This window comes from Grammomys surdaster, unplaced genomic scaffold, assembly GCF_004785775.1.
Source record: "Grammomys surdaster isolate TR1022 unplaced genomic scaffold, NIH_TR_1.0 126028, whole genome shotgun sequence".
Classification (NCBI taxonomy): Eukaryota; Metazoa; Chordata; class Mammalia; order Rodentia; family Muridae; genus Grammomys; species Grammomys surdaster.
This window is the reverse complement of record NW_021620841.1, coordinates 3,912,531-3,931,055: the sequence shown is the minus strand read 5'-3', so window position 1 is coordinate 3,931,055 and position 18,525 is coordinate 3,912,531. Positions and strand designations below refer to the sequence as shown.

At 35.3% G+C, this 18,525-nt stretch overlaps 1 protein-coding gene across 1 annotated transcript in view; it reads left to right on the top strand.

The window, feature by feature from the left end:
• Positions 1 to 15,147, top strand: part of Otogl (otogelin like) — a 143,043-nt gene extending 127,896 nt beyond the window's left edge. The window contains exons 50-58 of the mRNA XM_028754595.1: positions 225 to 329; positions 416 to 456; positions 4,320 to 4,383; positions 5,587 to 5,765; positions 6,214 to 6,318; positions 8,046 to 8,165; positions 9,228 to 9,273; positions 14,198 to 14,277; positions 14,947 to 15,147. Coding sequence (XP_028610428.1) covers positions 225 to 329; positions 416 to 456; positions 4,320 to 4,383; positions 5,587 to 5,765; positions 6,214 to 6,318; positions 8,046 to 8,165; positions 9,228 to 9,273; positions 14,198 to 14,277; positions 14,947 to 15,147 — 941 coding nt within the window. The remainder of the gene's footprint in view (positions 1 to 224; positions 330 to 415; positions 457 to 4,319; positions 4,384 to 5,586; positions 5,766 to 6,213; positions 6,319 to 8,045; positions 8,166 to 9,227; positions 9,274 to 14,197; positions 14,278 to 14,946) is intronic.
• Positions 15,148 to 18,525: the final 3,378 nt, after the last annotated feature.

Below are 18,525 nucleotides of genomic sequence, written 5' to 3'. Positions count from 1 at the left end.
TCAAGGGTCTTCTTTGGATGACCTAAGCCAGATAGCTCAATTACTGTAGTTAAATAGGCATTCATGCTATGCTCAAGAGGACTTGGCAGGTGGGAGGGGCGAGCAGCAACCGCTGGGAGGTGGGAGGGTCAACTGTTGGGAGCTAGAAACCCTGCACACAGCTAACTAATGAGGACAGGCAAGTCCACGAGAGTCATCTTTACCTATTTGATTTTGCTTCCTAGTTTGTGAGCCAGATCTTTGTCCTCCACCATCACTCGAGTGTGCAAAAGATATGAATCTGGTGAAAGAATTTATATCTGGACAATGTTGCCCAAACTGGCACTGTGGTAACTCATTTTCTATCTCAACGTTTTGTAATAACGAGTTGATGTAGTCTACGTCAGGTAACCATGTTGGTTCTCTGCCCTTCTAGAATGCAACTGTGAGAATCTTGTCATGCCAACTTGTGAAGTGGTAAGAATGTGCATTTTAAATTGCCTTATTGTATTGTTCAAATCAGTATCTTCTCCCTTTATCTGCCTCATATCTGAATTTTACAAAGTTAATAGAATTTTCCTAGTTATGTTATGTTGACAGATACTCAATTGACCATATTTCATGATTGTTAACCCTTATATACTTTATTTAACAAAGTGGCCTTTCTTGGTGTTATGCATCTTTAATCCCAGTACTCGTGAGGCAGAGGCAGGTAGATCTCTGGGAATTTGAAGCCAGCATGTTTACATGGTGAGTTCCAGGCCAATTAGGGTTACAGAGTAAGATCTGCCAAAAAAGTGATTCATAAAATAATACGTAATTATTTAATATACAATTTAATCAATATTATATTACTGAAGGTCCTTAAAATGAAGCGGAATAATGTTAAAAAACCCACTATTTTAATATTGAAAGGCATCTCAAATAACTCTTCTAGGCAGTGTACTTCCAATATGTGTTTTACAGAGGAAAAATAGGTATAAACATGTAACTCTTGTCTTTTCTTTTTTTTCTTTAGTTATCCATGACTATGTAAAGAGAAGTATTTCAAGGATTTAATATTTTTAAATAACAGGGGTGACTGATGATAACTGTTAATGGACTGTGACTAATAGTGCTTTATATGTCTTTTTATCAAATATCTACCTTCATCTTATGCTATTAGGCTTAGAAAAGAAGATATATCTCTGTCCTCATTTCTTAGAACAGATGTCTTCCAAAAAGACATTCTTACATTTTCATTTCCTCTTTTGATTAATGTGTACTTCCAGAAAGCTCATTCAGACATCCAAGACCCATGCTCTTTTGGGAAACCAATGAGGCATAGTATCACAGTGGATTTCCTCTTTGGACATCACTATTTTATTGTCAGCCATTTAACTTTATACTTGCTCAGGTGACGTTATCTGTGGTTTACAGAGACTGTTGAAGAATTAGAATAACTTTTATAGTAATTGCTTTTCTTACAACCAAATGCCTGAAAAGAGTCAATTTAAGAAAAACTTGACTTCAACTTTCAGCAGATATGGTCCATGATGTGGGGAAGGCAAATCGGCAGGAGGATGAGGGGCCGGTCACATTGTATCTGCAGATAGGAAGCATAGAGGGATGGAGGCTGGTGATCAACTGTTTTCCTCCATTTTTCTTCGTTGTTCAGTCTGTGACAGATTTCATGGCCTAATACTGCTTTCACGAAGGGTGTGCCTTCCATCCTTGGTTTAACTTACTGGAAATACCTTCATAGGCAAGCCCAGAGCTGTGTCTCCTGAGAAATTTTCAGACCTGGTCATTTTCACAATGAAGATTCACTATCACAGATTTCACAAAAGTGTTCATCTGAGTTATGTTTGTATTCCATGTACATTTGCATCAAAAATAGTTTCATGACGTCTACATCCCACAAGTCTTACTTCACACCAAATCTTCATGAACTGAACTTTTAGCTCACCTCTTAAGTAAGGAAGTTGAGGTCTACAAGGTTAAATGATGATTGAAGTCAGGATCTGAAGGGTGTGCATGGGTACGAGTGTGTGTACTGGGTCCTTGGCCTGTACTCCAATTGCTAGCAGAGCATCTCAGATTAGATCTGGGGAATTCCAGTTATTGAGGAACCTCATTCAGAGCTTCTTTGCTAGCTTTGAAGACACTTAATCAACATTTGTTCTCAGTTTCATGTAAACCCGTACTACAGTGAGAATGACTTCATGTCCCATTTGAAAAACTTGGGTTATAACACATAATGAAAGGATAGGGGATATGAGAACCGCCATATGCTACTTGTGGTGATGTAAAGTGGTGGACACACTTTCAGTAACAGTGTAAGAGTTCACTCCATTAGGCAGAGTTAGACTTGCTCCAACAAGTCTCCCACAAGAAAGAAAGGAATGGCACACAGAAACTTGTTCTTGAATATCATGATAGTCAAAGAGTGGAAACAACACAAGATGATTGAGTTTTCTACTAACCTTAAAGAAGAGTGATATTTATGCAGGAACACACCATCTTATTGAATGTAATGCTAAGAACTGGTTAATTATATACATAATACATATACATGTACACATATACATGCATATACATATATATACATACACACATATATACACATACATACACATACATACACATACATACATATACATACACATACATACATATACATACACATACATACATATACATACATATACATACATATACATACACATACGTACATATACATACATATGCATATATGTGTATATATGTATTTATGTATATACATATGTATGTATATATGTCATCCATCTATCTATCTATCTATCTATCTATCTATCTATCTATCTATCTATCCATCCATCCCTCCCTCCTGTTGGTGAAGTTGGGTACTTAAGAGATAAAGCTACTAGTAAATATGTGAGTATGGTCTCAAAAGGAATAGACAAAGGAAGGACTAGTATAAAAGTAAAGTTGAACTTGTGAGGAGATGGTGTGCATAGTTATGACCTTGATTACTAGAAATGAAACCTGCGGTGAATGACCTGTACAGAGACATCAGGCAGATCCCTTATTTCGACATCAGAGTACTATTTGCACTTGTAGAATTTGATTAACTGTTTTTTTTGAATTCCATTAGAAGATTTTTATTTCCAATCTTCTTAGCATTGTCTCTAGATTAAAGTCATAAAGCAGCAAATGAATTAACACTTGTGAAAGTACAATTTATAAAGCACCATAAAATGTAACATATTAGATCACAGGAACAAATAGCTATAAGCTAGTGGTATAAATTTAGTGGAATAAATTCTTCATAGGAAGAATCAAATTATTTTTATTAATATGTGTTATGAAGATTAAAGGCACTGTGGAAAAGGAAATGCTTACAAGCAAGTACTTGAATATTAAAACCTGGTCCTGTGATTGCTTAGAGGATGCTAAATCATTTCAAACAGGGTGAGACTTGAGCCTCAGTCATGACAAAAGGTTACTAATAGCTACAGGTTACACAGTACTCAAGGTAGGGGGAAGGTGGGTGGGTGTACCACCTCAATCCTGACCTCATTATACACCCTGGCCCATTTATTTCTTTCCACAAAACTAAGTGGCCTGTGGTTTCATAATATCTGTTTTGTGGATGAGGAAAACCAGGCACATATTGGGAAAGGCCTGTGTAACTGTCTGGATGATTAGTAAAGAGTGAGTCAAGTTCTACCTGCTGCAGTCCTACCCCTGAGTTGCAATTAGACACTCTCCTAAACTCACTGATGTGCCCTTTAGAATCTCAGGATCAACAACTTTGATAGATAAGAAAATTGAAGTACAAAGAGATTGAATAGTCTGTGCTGGGGAGATGGTTCAGTAGTTAACTTCACCTCACAAGTGTAAAGCCCAGAGTTAGGAAACAGAGCACCTGCGTAGAATGCCAGGAAGACACCTCACCCACATTCCTGGCACATAAGGACAATGACAGATCTTCAGGGCAAGCAGGCTATCTAGACTAGCTGGACGGATGAGCTCTGAGGAGACGTGAGACACCTTGCCTCATATGTAAGATGGAGAGGGCTCAAAGGAGATACCTGTTGCCCTCCGGTTTCAACATGCATGCACACTCTCATCCATGCACAAAAGACATACACGCACCCCTACACACAAGCATGTATACACACCTACTCCCATAAGAGTATCGAGAGATCCACAATTACATCTTTATTCTGATTTTTTTTCCCTGAGGGATCTGCAAACTAAATTCTACTCACTAGCAGGTTGGAGAAGTATCTCCATAAGTGTCTACCTGTGAGCCATTACTTATAAAGTTTATTCTCAAAATGATCATAAGTCACATGATAATTTCTTTCTAATAGGGAGAATTTGCCACAATAGATCAAAACTTTGAGACTGTCTGTGGATGTGTGCAGTATCTCTGTGGTAAATATTTTTAAAAATACTTTTTAAATAACACATTCTTACTAATAAAGTCTGTTGTTTAGCATTTGTGTATTTAATTAAACATTTTCTTTGAAAAATATGACAAAGTAATTCAATTGTGAGCATTCTTTAAACAACTATTTTTTGTTCATAATATCTCAAAACTATCTGAGAAATATGATAATAAGATGGAAAAAGGAATTATTTTCACTATAGTACTTTTAAGAAGACACTAGAATTTTTCTATATCATTTTAAAACATATTATCTAAATTCGTGAACATATTTCTTGTTCATCGTGTTATTGATGCGGGAAGTATTAAATCTGCTACTGCCTGCACCAGTGGGCCACATGGCACCAGAGCTCCCAAAGCTCTTCCCTGTTGTGGGAAATATTAAATCCGATTGGCAGTTCTTGAGCTACTGCCGGCATACAGCGGGCCAAAATCTCTCCATACAGGTCCCACTGTCAGGTCACTACCACCGTGTGCTTCAGTATTAGCATTTAAAAGCAAGAAATATTAGTTTTTCATGCTATGTATTAGTGCTACATAGAATGTAGAGTATTTCTTCAATGGGTTAAAATGCTTTAAATTTTTTTATGTGCAAACTAAAGAAGAATCTTAGGGTTAGAGGCAAGGAGACCTTCTGGGCTAGATCCAGCCCCCTCCCAGCCTGCTCTAATATGCCACAGTTAATTTCCATTAACATAATAACCATTGACGTCATGAAGTGTTACGGAATCCCACCATGAAGGGTATCACTATTATTGGATTAGATGTTATATCAATATAGTGGTCATAATCTATATCTGGAGAAGGGGCAGCAATAGCTTGCTCATCTCTGGGACCTCGTACTTCTAGAAGTTGCTATGAGATATTTCTCTTGAAACATATTAATACAAGTGATTTTACAGGGATATATATATATATATATATGTATGTATATGTATATATATATGTATATATGTATATATGATATATATATACATACTGCACACTAAGGGATATCTGTGCTATTGATGTTGTTAAATAAATTCTTGCATTGCTATAAATATGTAATATCTTACTTGATCCTAAAAATTTGCTTCATCATAATGAAAATATAGTAATTAATATAAGTTCTATCTATTGATTGGTAAATACAAAAGACAACATTGTGGGGTTTTAAAAATATTTATTTATTTATTATTTATTTATTCTAGAAAAGGATGATGTATGTGTGTTTCAAGAAGTATCAGTATTGAATCCTGGCCAATCTCTAATAAAATATTTGGAAGAGGACTTTTGTCATTCAATCGAATGTCTGGATGAAAAAGATAACTATACAGACTTTCATACTTTCAATGTTACAGTGGTGAACTGTTCAAAAGACTGCGATGTTGTAAGTATTGTTACAAGTTGCTCTGGAGTCCCAGTGAGTTGAAGTTTTTCAGTTAGAGAATTCGAACTTGTAAATACTTTATGACTTCAATACTTGACTATCTCCTTAACATTCTATTATTTTCTGAGCTGCATATTTAATGCAGACACTCACTTTACTACAAATGACCTTGGATTTCCAGAGTTGTCATGTACAGCTTTCTTGTTTGGTTGGCCTAAGATTGTTGCACCTGCTTGATAAATGTTGACTGGAAGAGGTCAACATGTACTTCATTTCTAAGTTGGCTATTTACAGTAAATTATTCTTTGAAGTCCTTCATCTTGAACTCCAGGAGTGCTTATAGATGTTCAGAGAGAGCATGTTAGAGTTGGAAAACACCTTCAGGACTAATGCACTAAAATACGTATGTCGCTGTGTGGATGATACTATGTCTGTTTATTTTATTCAGCACCAAATATACATTCCATCCTCCAGCGATTATGATTGCTGCGGGAGATGTAGAAATGTATCCTGCAAATTTCATATGGAAAATGGAACATCAGTTATATATGAGGTATGGATCTTTATTTCCTAAACCACGTCCTATGGACAGTAACCCTCTGTGACACTTTTTTAAGGTGATATTCTTGAATCACATTAGGGAATGTCATCCGTCACACATTTGCATACATTAGACACCCATTCATAGTGTACACCTCTCCGTACATTAATATAGTTCGTTATATTTTAAAATTTTTGAGAATTTTATAAAAGTTTTTTTTGAATTGCTTCCTAAGGTAATTTTAAAATGGAGTTTCACATTTTTCTGGATATAAGAAATGAGGTCCAAAGCGAATCATAGGCAGAGCCATAGCGACCTGTCCCCTGAACCTTCACCCAGCCGATACCCTGTTCTGAAAGTTATCTGTATTCCCCCTGAACACTCACACTCCAGTGTCATCCCCTTCCCCACATCCTGCCTTTCTGTGTTTATAACCCCTGTGTGAATCAGTATAAATTACAATTTGAAAAAAATAAATAAATTATATTTAAAAAAAAAGGAAATGAGGTCCAGAAAAAACTGGTACCTAATAATTTATGAGGAGAGTAAAAAATAGTATTCTCATGAAGCTGTTAAATTTTGCTTTTGATTTATTGGATATTACTATTTTATAAATATATTATTATTGTTGTTTTGAGACAGGGTCTCTCTGTGTAACAGCTCTGGCTGTCCTGGATTTGCTTTGTAGACTAGACTGTCCTTGAACTCACAGAGATATGCCTGCCTACTTCCCAAGTGCTTGGACTAAAGGTGTACACCATTATGCCTGGCTGAAATTAAAGATTGTTGACTGGGGATCTTGGAAGATATCCAGCTAATCATAAATTGAGATAGAACCTACAACAGTGCTTCTCAACCTTCCTAATGCTGCAACCCTTTGATAGAGTTTCTCATGTTGTGGTACCCACCCCAACCATAAAACTACTTTGTGCTACTTCATAACTGTAATTTTGCCACTATTATGAATTGTAGCAACCTACATGTTGAGAACCACTGACCTAGAGCAAAGAATGTGATTTGGTTCATCTTAATTTTTATCCTTCTATAAGAAATCTTCAAGAAAAAATTTGTACCTTTAAATTATAGCTATAACCAAGCAAGCATCATTGTGTGGATGGTTTCTTTTAAACCTGACAATAAGGGAGCTAGAGGTAATAAAACAAATATAAAGAAAAAGGGAGTTGTGAGGGGGTAGTTTGTTGTTTTGTTACTAGTGACGAATATCAGAGTGAGACAGTTGACATTTGATTGTTAGATGAGCACCTAATAGAAATAGTTACCTATGTACTACTTTCCTTCTGGGTCCTTTACTTAATATTGACATCTCATTCCCATTATGAAGCCAAACACATACACACATGTATTCTGAGTGTGTGTGTGCGTGTGTGAGCATGAGCATACATATGTGAATGCACATCTTGTGTGCATACATACTTGTGTGAATGCACGTGTGTGTGTGTGTCCGTGCCTGTTTGTGTGTGTATATGCATGCATACATATATCAATACATTCATGAATATGTGTGGGCATGTGTGTGTACATTAGTGTGTGTGTGTGTGTGTTTATTTGGTATAATTTTGAAATACAATTGGGGACATTTTCAGATGGCATGCTAATGTTCTAAGAAGCTCTCTGTCTTATATTGGGTTTGATTAAATTAAGATTTAATTAACATAAGGGATCTAAATAATATAACAGATCTTAGCAGGTATAGCAGTAACTTTCTCCTTTACTCTTAGGAGGGGAGCACTTGGCACCATAACTGCAGCACGTACGAATGTGTTAATACTGAGGAGGGAGCAAAGATTCTGAACTACAGCATGGTTTGCCCTCCTTTTAATGAGACTGAATGCAAACTGGTTTGTACTTTGTTACATGTGGAAATCTCGCATTAACTGGAATCTAGGAAGTGCGCATTAATATGTTTTCCAAGGTCCTGCAGACACTGTGCCTTATCTCTGTTATGGTTCTATAGTGCTATTTTGAGTTCAAGTTTGACTCCTGCAGACTGGATAATTTGCTGTCTCTGGGTTTTTATATGTATATTCAAGGATAATTGAACAAGCCTTTGGTCAGCAAATCCAGGCTTCCTTTAGGGTAGATAAAATGGCACTTAATTGAGTTTTACCTTTTTCTCTTAGACAAACACATCGATTGATTGTGTCACTAATGCATGCCCATCTAGTGACATTTACCTTGTTTCTCTGATACAAGCCACTGGAGAACTTAGTGTTTTTCTCAGATTCTATTGTTTTGCTCCATTTTATCTTCTGTTTTCTCAGAGAAAACTCTATCAAGAGAGATTTTTAAAGTGCTATGATTTTTATTTTAAAGCAAACTCTTTCCAGTGTTAGTTACTTAGACAAAAAGTAATGAATTTATGAGATTATGAATAATGAGATTTATTCTGTTGCATAGAAAAATAGCGTAGGCCCCCTGTATTTATAGCCTCTGATAGTGGTGCCTAGCAAGCTATCATGTGCACTAAAGTCATATTTAAATTCTGGAAAATGGGGTTTGGTTGAAAAACAAAAATTTCTCAAAGAAAAATTGTCATTTATGATGTTTAGAAATTTAATTCATCTAATTAATATAGTTTAAATTACTTTTAGAATTGAAAATAACATCCAGTTGGAATAACATTCATTATTTTATTATCTTAAAAATATGTGGAACATTGTAAAAGTATTCATTAAGTAGCATTTTTTTTTTACTTTTTGTATTAAGAAAGAGACAATTCAGTTTTTAACAAGATATCTTGTTTCTAAAAAATTCTTATTAGTAATTACTAGCATTTAATTATTTTCCTATAAAGGCTTTGTGGTAGCTGATAAAATATTGTGAGTTGACTTTCAATTTCAAGTTAAGAGGAAATGGATAAATACTGTATCTTTTACCTTTTACCTGTTTTCTCTTCCCAGAATGAAGGGATTGTAAAGCTTTATAATGAAGGCTGTTGCAAGATCTGTAAGTGAGGCTATAGTCCAAGCAATGATAGATTAGCTTTCGTGACTTGTATGCTTGTTGTGTTCTTCTAACTGTCTGTTCCTAAGATATACTTCATGAAATCTGCCATTTAAATGCTTTTGTGATGTGTGGTTGATATTCCTGTAATCCGGCCTTTATATTGTGTGACATACATAAACACTTTTATTTAGTTAAATTTTCATTTCATTTTTTGGACGTTTCACTATCGTGGCATTTTCTAAAAGCCATAGCCTAACATTTTCCATAAAATTCAAATAATATTCTGTGTATGGGTGTTTTGCCTGCATATGTGTCCGAGCACCACTTGCATGCTGTACCTTGTTGTAGAGGCAAGAAGAAGGGAGGGCATCAGATTCTCTGAAATTGGAGGTACAGAAGGTTGTGGGCCATCATGTGGGTGCTGGGAATCAAATCCCAAGTCCTCTGGAAGAGCAGCAAGACATCTTAGGTTTGAATTTCAAATTCACTATGGCCTACTTTGCTTGGAATATACTCAACTACACAAACTTGAGTAGATTATGACAAAGTGACAATTGAGATACCAATGTGGACTTATAGGAGAGTATAGTATTTTCACACCTTTTGAACAAATCTATAAGTCTGTATTTCTGGGAAATGCCAAGAGTGAATTATATTTACATTCTATATTTATAATGCTCATAGTATTTAGTTAAATACATATAATGTATTTTATATTTATTCTAATTATGTTTATTTTGTGGTGATGTTTGAATAATTTAAAGATTGAACTAGAACAGAGGACTATTTTTTTGCAACAAACCATTTCTACTTTTAAATATATAACTTATATGAATACAAAATAGGAGTTTCTAAAAAATTATATATGCAGAAACTTAGAATTTATCTAGAGATGCTTTGGGGGAAAATTATAATTTGGGTTAATGATGTCATGATAGATAAGTGGATTGTTAAATATATGTTAAAGTGTCTCTCAAATCAGATTTCTAAGTACCTCGAAGGACTGAATCCCATGAGTATACACATATAGAATATTTATTTGGTACAGAAGTCCCCCTCAATAAATTCTGAAATTACTCTGATTTTAGCTCAAAGAAGTTAAACAGCCTCTTAGTTCCATTGTGTATGAGCTCAACATTAAGTCCTCCCTTATATATAAGAGTCCTCCCTTCCAAAAGAAAAAAAAAAGAAAAGTTTGTCACAACTTGATATCCATTTTATTGTGTTTCTTTCTAGGTCTACTGTAACACATGATCTCACAAATCAGGTGGCTTAACTAATAAACACCAGGAATGAATTGTTTCATAGATCTGGAGTTCTCAAGCTGAGATGTTAATGAGCTGCTTTCTAATGAGTTCAGTGAGGGAGTGACCTCTATCCTTGACTTATAGATGACTGTCTTCATAGTTGTATCATGTTTCAGTTTGTGTTGTGTGTGTGTGTGTTTCTCAAAATTTCCCTTCTTTATAAGGGCCAGTCATATTGCATTATAGTCTACATATTGATCTCATTCTCAGCTGATTGCCTCAATAAAGGCCTTATGAACAAACAAAAATCACATTCTACAGCTCTACTGAACACAGGAAGATTTGAGGGGAGGGAAATCAAGGGTTTATTCAGCTTCCACTTCCACATTGCTGTTCATCACCAAAGGAAGTCAGGACTGGAACTGAAGCAGATCAGGAAGTAGGAGCTGATGCAGAGGCCATAGAGGAGTGCTACTTACTGGCTTGCTTCCCCTGACTTGCTCAGCCTGCTTTTTTTTTTTTTTAAGACTATCAACCAGCCCAGGGATGGTACCACTCACAATGGGCCTTCCCACTCCTGATCACTAATTGAGAAAATGCCTTACAGCTGGATCTCATGGAGGCATTTCCTCAAGAGAGGCTCCTTCTCTGTGATAACTCCAGCTTGTGTCAAGTTGACACACAAAACCAGCCAGTATTCTATGTAAATAACATAGTAGTTTGTTAAAAAAGTCATCCCTTTAATATTAATAAATATCTGGGGATAAAGGTACAAGGATAATTTTGGAGCTACTAAAATATTAGTTGTTAAAGTTATAAGCAGAAATAAAAGTGGGGTGGGAAAGGGTAGGGAGTAGATTAGATCAAATGAGAAACAAAATGAGGGAAAAATACCTGGAAAAGAGAAATTGGGATACCATCAGGGTCTACAGAGCTTAGAGATAATTATTTTTTAAATAAAATTTTATTATTATTATTATTTGTGTGTATGTGTGTGTGTGTATGTGTGTGTGTGTGTGTGTGTGTGTATAAATTTGGCCACATGCATGCCATAGTTCTTGAATAGTCAGAAGACAACTTTAGTAAGCTACTTAGTTCTTTCCTTCCATAGTGGGTTTTGGAGATTGAATTCAGGTCACCAGGCTTGTGCAGAAAGTTGTTTCATATGCTGCGCATCTTGTCCCCCAGCTTAAAGATTATGAAAGTTAGAGAATATCGTAGTTAAGAAGTAAAAACAGATAGCAATAGCACTTGTTAATGTCCACAGGTCTTTCTTGAGAGAAGGGGCCTTGTGAAATTTCCCCCTTTCATGTTACCACAAAAATGGACTTCTTAAACCTTTCCCACTACAATTCAGCTTCTCCTGAGAAATTTTAACAAATCCTGTGTATACAAATATACAAAATTTAAACATTTACTACTAACAATAAATTTGTTTAAAACAATTGTTTTGTGCATATATACAATTTTACCATCTTTTAAAGTTAAAGGAAATTTGCGTACTAATGAGATGGATGTACTTGCCTTATTTGTTATTCATGTTTTATTTCTTTCCTCTTCAATCATTCTTTCTTCACTGCTATATAAGTGTTATTGCTTTAGTTGTATCCTGCCCAACTGTATCTTATTGTTCTATATATTTATGGACCATTACATTGTAAATTCTCTACACACAACCCATACGCTTTCTCTCTCATCACTACCTCATTTCTTCTGTCTGTTCTCCATTGCTATCTGTATTTATATAGTTTTACTTACTCCTTTGACAGCTTTAGAGTCTCCTTTATATGCAATAGAGAGACACAGTCACATTCAAAGCCAAAGCTATTGTAACTGTCCCCATAATACAAGCCCATGATAATTAATAGACAAGTTAGTGTGTTTATTTTCTGAGGGCCAACAGGGCAAGAAATGAGTGGTCGAGCCGATGTAGGATACACTAGTATTCCTCTGCCTGTTTAGACATGACCACATCTAGTCCTGAAATTACTCTGATTTTAGCTCAAAGAAGTTAAGCAACCTCTTAGTTCCATTGTGTGTGAGCACAACATTAAGTCATATATCAGAGTCCCCCCCCTTCCAAAAGGAAGAAAAAGAAAAGTTTGTCATTTACAACTTGATATCTATCCATTTTACTGTGTTACTTTCTAGGTCTACTGTACCATATGCTCTCACAAATCAGGTGGCGTAGCGTCCTGAAATCATTAGGAAATCAAGGTTCAGAGCAGGAGATGCCATTAGACAATAATGGATAGAGGCCCACCATAGTTCATCTATGCTGAGCTCTTCACATTGCAGAATAATGACAAACTGTTTTGGTTTCTCATTTCTGCTGTGTTAGGGAATGTGAAGTAGATTATTCATTGACTTTAGGGAATCTTTCTCACAGGTTGAGATTCTGAATGACCAGGTTATGTTGTGGAGATGGTGGAGTGCAGATACTACCATGAGGGCTGTGATCAAGAAAATATACTATGAAGAAATCTGTGAGGGATAAATAGGACATATTTCTAGGAACAAAATATTAAATGAACCAACAATGAATAATACTATCCCAGATATTTGTTAAATTAGTTTTTCTTTGACAAGGACAGTTTAATTTTAGTCAGTCTTAGCTACCCATCTCTCCTTGAACCAGAGTAGCTTAATTTTACCTGTTGGAATTTCATGTCAGCAGGTATTTTTATTAAGACTATTACGGACAAAGTCATTTGAAAATTGATAGTGCAATTCTACCATTCCATAAATAAGTATAAAAATGAGTTAATGATTTCCCCAAAGTCACAAAGCAAGTCAGTGGTAGAGTAAGGTAAGAATCCTGGCCTTTGGTGTCCTGATTCATACTTAATTCACTATGAAAAATTGGTTAAGTATACATCCCTGGGTATATTATAATGTAATACTCAATTTCACTTTTGTGCATAAAACTGTATCACGAATGAGTATAAAGTGGTTTTTAAATTTGAAATTAAAGAGAACATTTCAGAGCCATAGAATAAAGAATGAATCATTCATGCATTACAATAATGCTGACAAGTAATTAAATTTTTATACTTAGCATATTAATGAATACTTATAAAATGTGTTTCAGTCTTATTTAAAAATTGTGTTAATCAATTATGTTTACATATTACATATTTACATGTATTTGAATCTAAAAATTCATTATTCCACATTTGTAACACTTTTAACTAATGATAATAGTGATTATTCTAAGACAATGAGGCAAAAAGTGAAAATAATTATGAATCTAGAAGGTGTAAGCTATATGGAAGGAGAAAATAGATATTGCACTGCAACGTCTAAGAGCAGAGTTTGAAAAATAATTTTATACTGACTATATGTTTTGAATAAATACATCATTTTTCAATCTAATTCTATTTACAGTTAAACTAAGGAAGCATTTTGCACGGAATTTCACTATTTATTTATTATTATTTTAAATCATTTGTAGGTATGTATATGTGCAAGCATGTTCATATGAGTGTGGTCCCTGGATGGACCAGAGGTGTCAGGCCCCATGGAACCGGAGTTATGGAGTTGTGAGCCATGTGATATGGATTCTGGAAGCTCCATTTATCTGGAATAGCAGCAAGGGCTCTTAACCACTTAAACATCTCTCCACCCCTTACATGGTCTTTTTGATGAAGAAATACATTTTTTCTTTTCCCCCCCAGGTAAACGAGAAGAAAGAATATGCCAGAAAGTGATCATTAAGTCGATCATAAAGAAGCAGGACTGTGTAAGCCAGAGCTCTGTAAGTAGAAAAGTGACAGTGGTTACATAAAGAACATGTGTGTTTCTGGCATTCTGTGGATCACTGACATGTGGCAAATGAGCTGAGAAAATGACAGCATACAATATTTAACTTTGAGAGTGTTCCTGCCCTTTAATATTAAAACATTCTATTTCTGAATTATACATTATTCTTAGGATAAATAATCAATATTTCTTAATGATAATTGCAATGTAGAGAGATCGGTATTCAGTCTACAGGTCTTTGACTGCATTTGTCTTTAGCATTGGGGTTTTGCTCAGGGAATGTGTTCTGAGTTATCAACTTACCCCTTTTAGAATGGCACACTCAATTCTATGCTGTACATCTACCACAACATGATACCAGTGACAATAAAATTATTGGGCTAGGATTAAGTTATTCGATATATCTATTCAGTTATGCATGTTCAAGCCATTCATTCTTTGAATTATGTAAGCATTGCTGTATTCAGAATGACCATGTAACAACCCTTTGGTGTATGTATGAATCATGTTCTAATGTGATATTTCCATAATCACTCATACACATAGAAGACTGGGGAATGAAATGATTAAAATAAAAAGCTCTTACTGACCCCCTGAAGCAATCAAATAATCACCAGTATTAGTTGAATTTGCAGACCTCGTTTCTCATTATCTATTCTTGCAGATTAGCGTGGCATCTTGTGATGGGAAGTGCCCATCAGCCACCATATATAACATCAACGTTGAAAGTCACCTGAGGTTCTGCAAGTGCTGTCGCGAAAACGGAGTGCGGAATGTGACGGTGCCTCTGCACTGCTCAGGAAATGGCACTGAAGTTATGTACACACTCCAGGAGCCTATAGACTGCACGTGCCAGTGGAACTGAGCACTTGCATTCTAAGAACGCTATACAACAGTGTCAAGTCAGGCAACATCATCTCTCATTACTGTGATTTAGGCACATGGAAGACTTATACTCTATAATGTATCTTTACCACTATTGGGATTTGACAACCAAACAGTGGGTTCAAAATGCATATAGTTTTAATGGAAAAAAATAGAGGTGTTGTTTTGTTTTAGTGAACTAAATTATTCCAAGTTGTTTAGCTGAAGTGCTATCACATTTAAAATAATAGGGCAGGACAAATTTAAGTATTACTGTAAAGTAGAACATTGTGCTGCAGGATGCCTTCCATTTCTTGTTCAGTCCCTTGTTCTGTTGTTTTTGTTAGTTTGCTTTGATTTGCAAATTTCAATTTCAATTTGCAAATTTCTTCCAATGCTGTCCAAACAGGTAGACTTGAATTTCTTTCCTAGTCTTATCAATGTGATCAGGTGTAATTGGCTGATGAATAACCGTAGCGAGTTATGTTTCTTAGAAACAGAACATAGAATTGTAGGATGTTGGCTTAGTTAACACCTCAGCAAATATTAGGATTGCTACTACAGATTCCTCTCAGTTTTTTTTACATGTAACCATATCATAACATTTCTGGGACTTCTGCAACAATGTAGCAACAATGTGATGCGTTTATGTTAATCAGTAGATGCCTTTCTAGATATTTTTGGTTCCGGTTTCATGATCCTTTATTGTAAATGGTGATTTTATAGAAAGGTGATTTTTAAAAAGTCAAGACTCTTCCATCACTAAAAGATACTAGATAGGATTAAAGCATTTTTAAGACCAATATCCTTTTAGAATGCCATACATACACTAATAGTTACTTCAATAATAAAGAAAAGAAAAAAAACATAGTGTCATTCATTATATAGAGGAAGACCTGGAGCTATATTTTTATACCATTAAAATTATTAATTATATTGTTACTATTTAACATTTAGTTTAGTTAACATTTATCACTGGAGACTGTTTCTAAATATATGGGTACACTATGAAACCTGAGAGCTATTTTGCCATTGAAACTGCTGCTTTGTCAGTGAAGGGATATACAATTATCTGAACGTATTCATAATGTTAGAATGGAATGCTGCTCTTTGAAACTACAGCAAATCATTGACACTTGCAAATAATTTGCTCTGAGGTCTTTGCAAATTTCCAAATTCTTTCTACCAGGGAGTATATAATTATTTGAGTTTCTTCTGTAGTAAAAAGAGAATGTCTTAGAGTGATTGTGAATACCAATGAAGGTCAATATCAATAAAAGGACATTAAAATTTCATTGAAAAGCCAATGCTTGGAGTTTAATAGGCTAGTGTCAGCTTGAGCTAAGTGACTTGTTTTCAAACATTCACGTTTCCATTTAAAAATCATGCTTCTAAGAAATACTGTAGTTATGAAGTGCTTGGATCTCCAGGGCTACTTATTAATGGGTAAAAGTATTAACTGAAATGTCCCAATGTCTACTGTACATGAAAAATGATTTACATTGTTTGTCTTAATATCAGTATTTTCTTTAGATATAAACATTTCTGCATCTATGATTATTAGCATATAAACTGAGTTAAACATTTTTTGTCTAAATACATTAACATTTTACATAAAGATGTCATGTATCTCAATCAGAAATTGCAATATATGTTACCTATCACTTTCCTTTAAATTCTACTCTCAGTGGAATATCTATTATTAAATATTAACTGATCTTTAAACGTATTTGTGGGGAGAAGAGAAATATTCTTCTGATATTTTATAAACAACAAATAAAGTAAACACATGTTGAAGTTCTATGATGTGTTTGGTGCTGCTCTAAACGAGGACAGAGGCAAAACAGGCCATACACAATCTTTGCTTCTGTGAAATTCGAGTTCAAAAAGAAAACAGTCCTTAACTAGTGATGTCTGTATAGACAACTAGATGGAGGACTGAAAACTTACAGGAATATAGTGTAAGGTATCTCTCAAGTTATCAGAAAGGCAAAGACAGACTGTCAGTGATGGCCGTTTGTAGGCATAAATTTTTTTCAAATTAATTTTAATAAGGGTTCAAGCTCTCCTCTAGCCCACCACTCAGCAGAGGTAGTGGAAGAGAAAAGTTATTAGGATATGGAGGACATGGATCTGTTCAGCAATAGTTCTTTGGAGGCGAGCTCGATCTTTTTGGGCAGCAGCTGTTGGAACAGTTGAAATGTCACTTGAACAAAAATTTATTTGGGTGTTTACATCCGCTGACATCAGAATAAACTGAAAACGAACCCATAATTTCTATGTGGATTAAACCAATAGAAGCTCTAACAGAAAAACAGGGAAGAAAGTAATTATTATCTTGTACTGAGGGGTGGAAATTAGTCTAAGTTTGACTGAGTATACAGCAGCCTCCACACCAAGATGAGTAAGTTTAATAAGAAAACTTGACACAAGGAAAATCTGCATGAAAATAAGAAGTGTCAAAAGAAAACTGTGAAATTGCAATGGTGATATGTCACAAACAGAAGTGACAGTCCTGAAAGCAAATAGTGCCTGATAAGCCAGGAGAGAAATGACTGTCAGTAAAAAGGGTGCCATATGCAGGTTGTTCAGAGAGGAATAAATACTGGTGGAGCTTTAAAATGAATGTGAAAATACCATCATTCTCATCAGGCTGGTAAATATTAAGATAATCATACTTTGTAAAAAAAAAAAAGGTCTGTGAGTAGACAAATTTCTCTTACATTATTGCTGTTAATTAAAAATTATAATTCTCATGGAAGATTTAGAGACATAAATCAGTATTAGGGAGCTGTTGGGGTTTTACCATCCTACATAGGACATACATCCTAGATAACACATCCATACAAACACAAAATGGCATTTGTCCAAGGCTGGCAATCTTAATTAGAATACTTTGTAATCACACCAGTAAGAATGGAATAAGTTATATAAATTTGTATGTTGTAATATTGTAACTGTGGTTGAAACGGAGATGTATATACGCCTGTGAGCTGGTTTTTCAAGACAGGGACAGGGTTTCTCTGTGTAGCCCTGGCTGTCCTGGAACTCACTCTGTAGACGAGGCTGGCCTCGAACTCAGAAACCTTCCTGCCTCTGCCTTCCAAGTGCTGGGATTAAAGGTGTGCCCCACCACTGCCTGGTGGTCATATCTCATCTTTGTTTAAGAAGATAGATTGATGAAATTCTTAGAAACCTAATTTTGGGTTTGTCGTGCTACACACTGGGAAAGCCCAGACAGGAGCATCATGACCAGGGAGGGCTACATAGGTTCAAGGTCAGCCTAAACTACCTGGTGAGAACCCAATCTTAAGAAACCATGGTCTGTGTGTAAACCTCAGTGAGAGGATGATTGTTTAGCATGCAAGGGTGGAGAGTT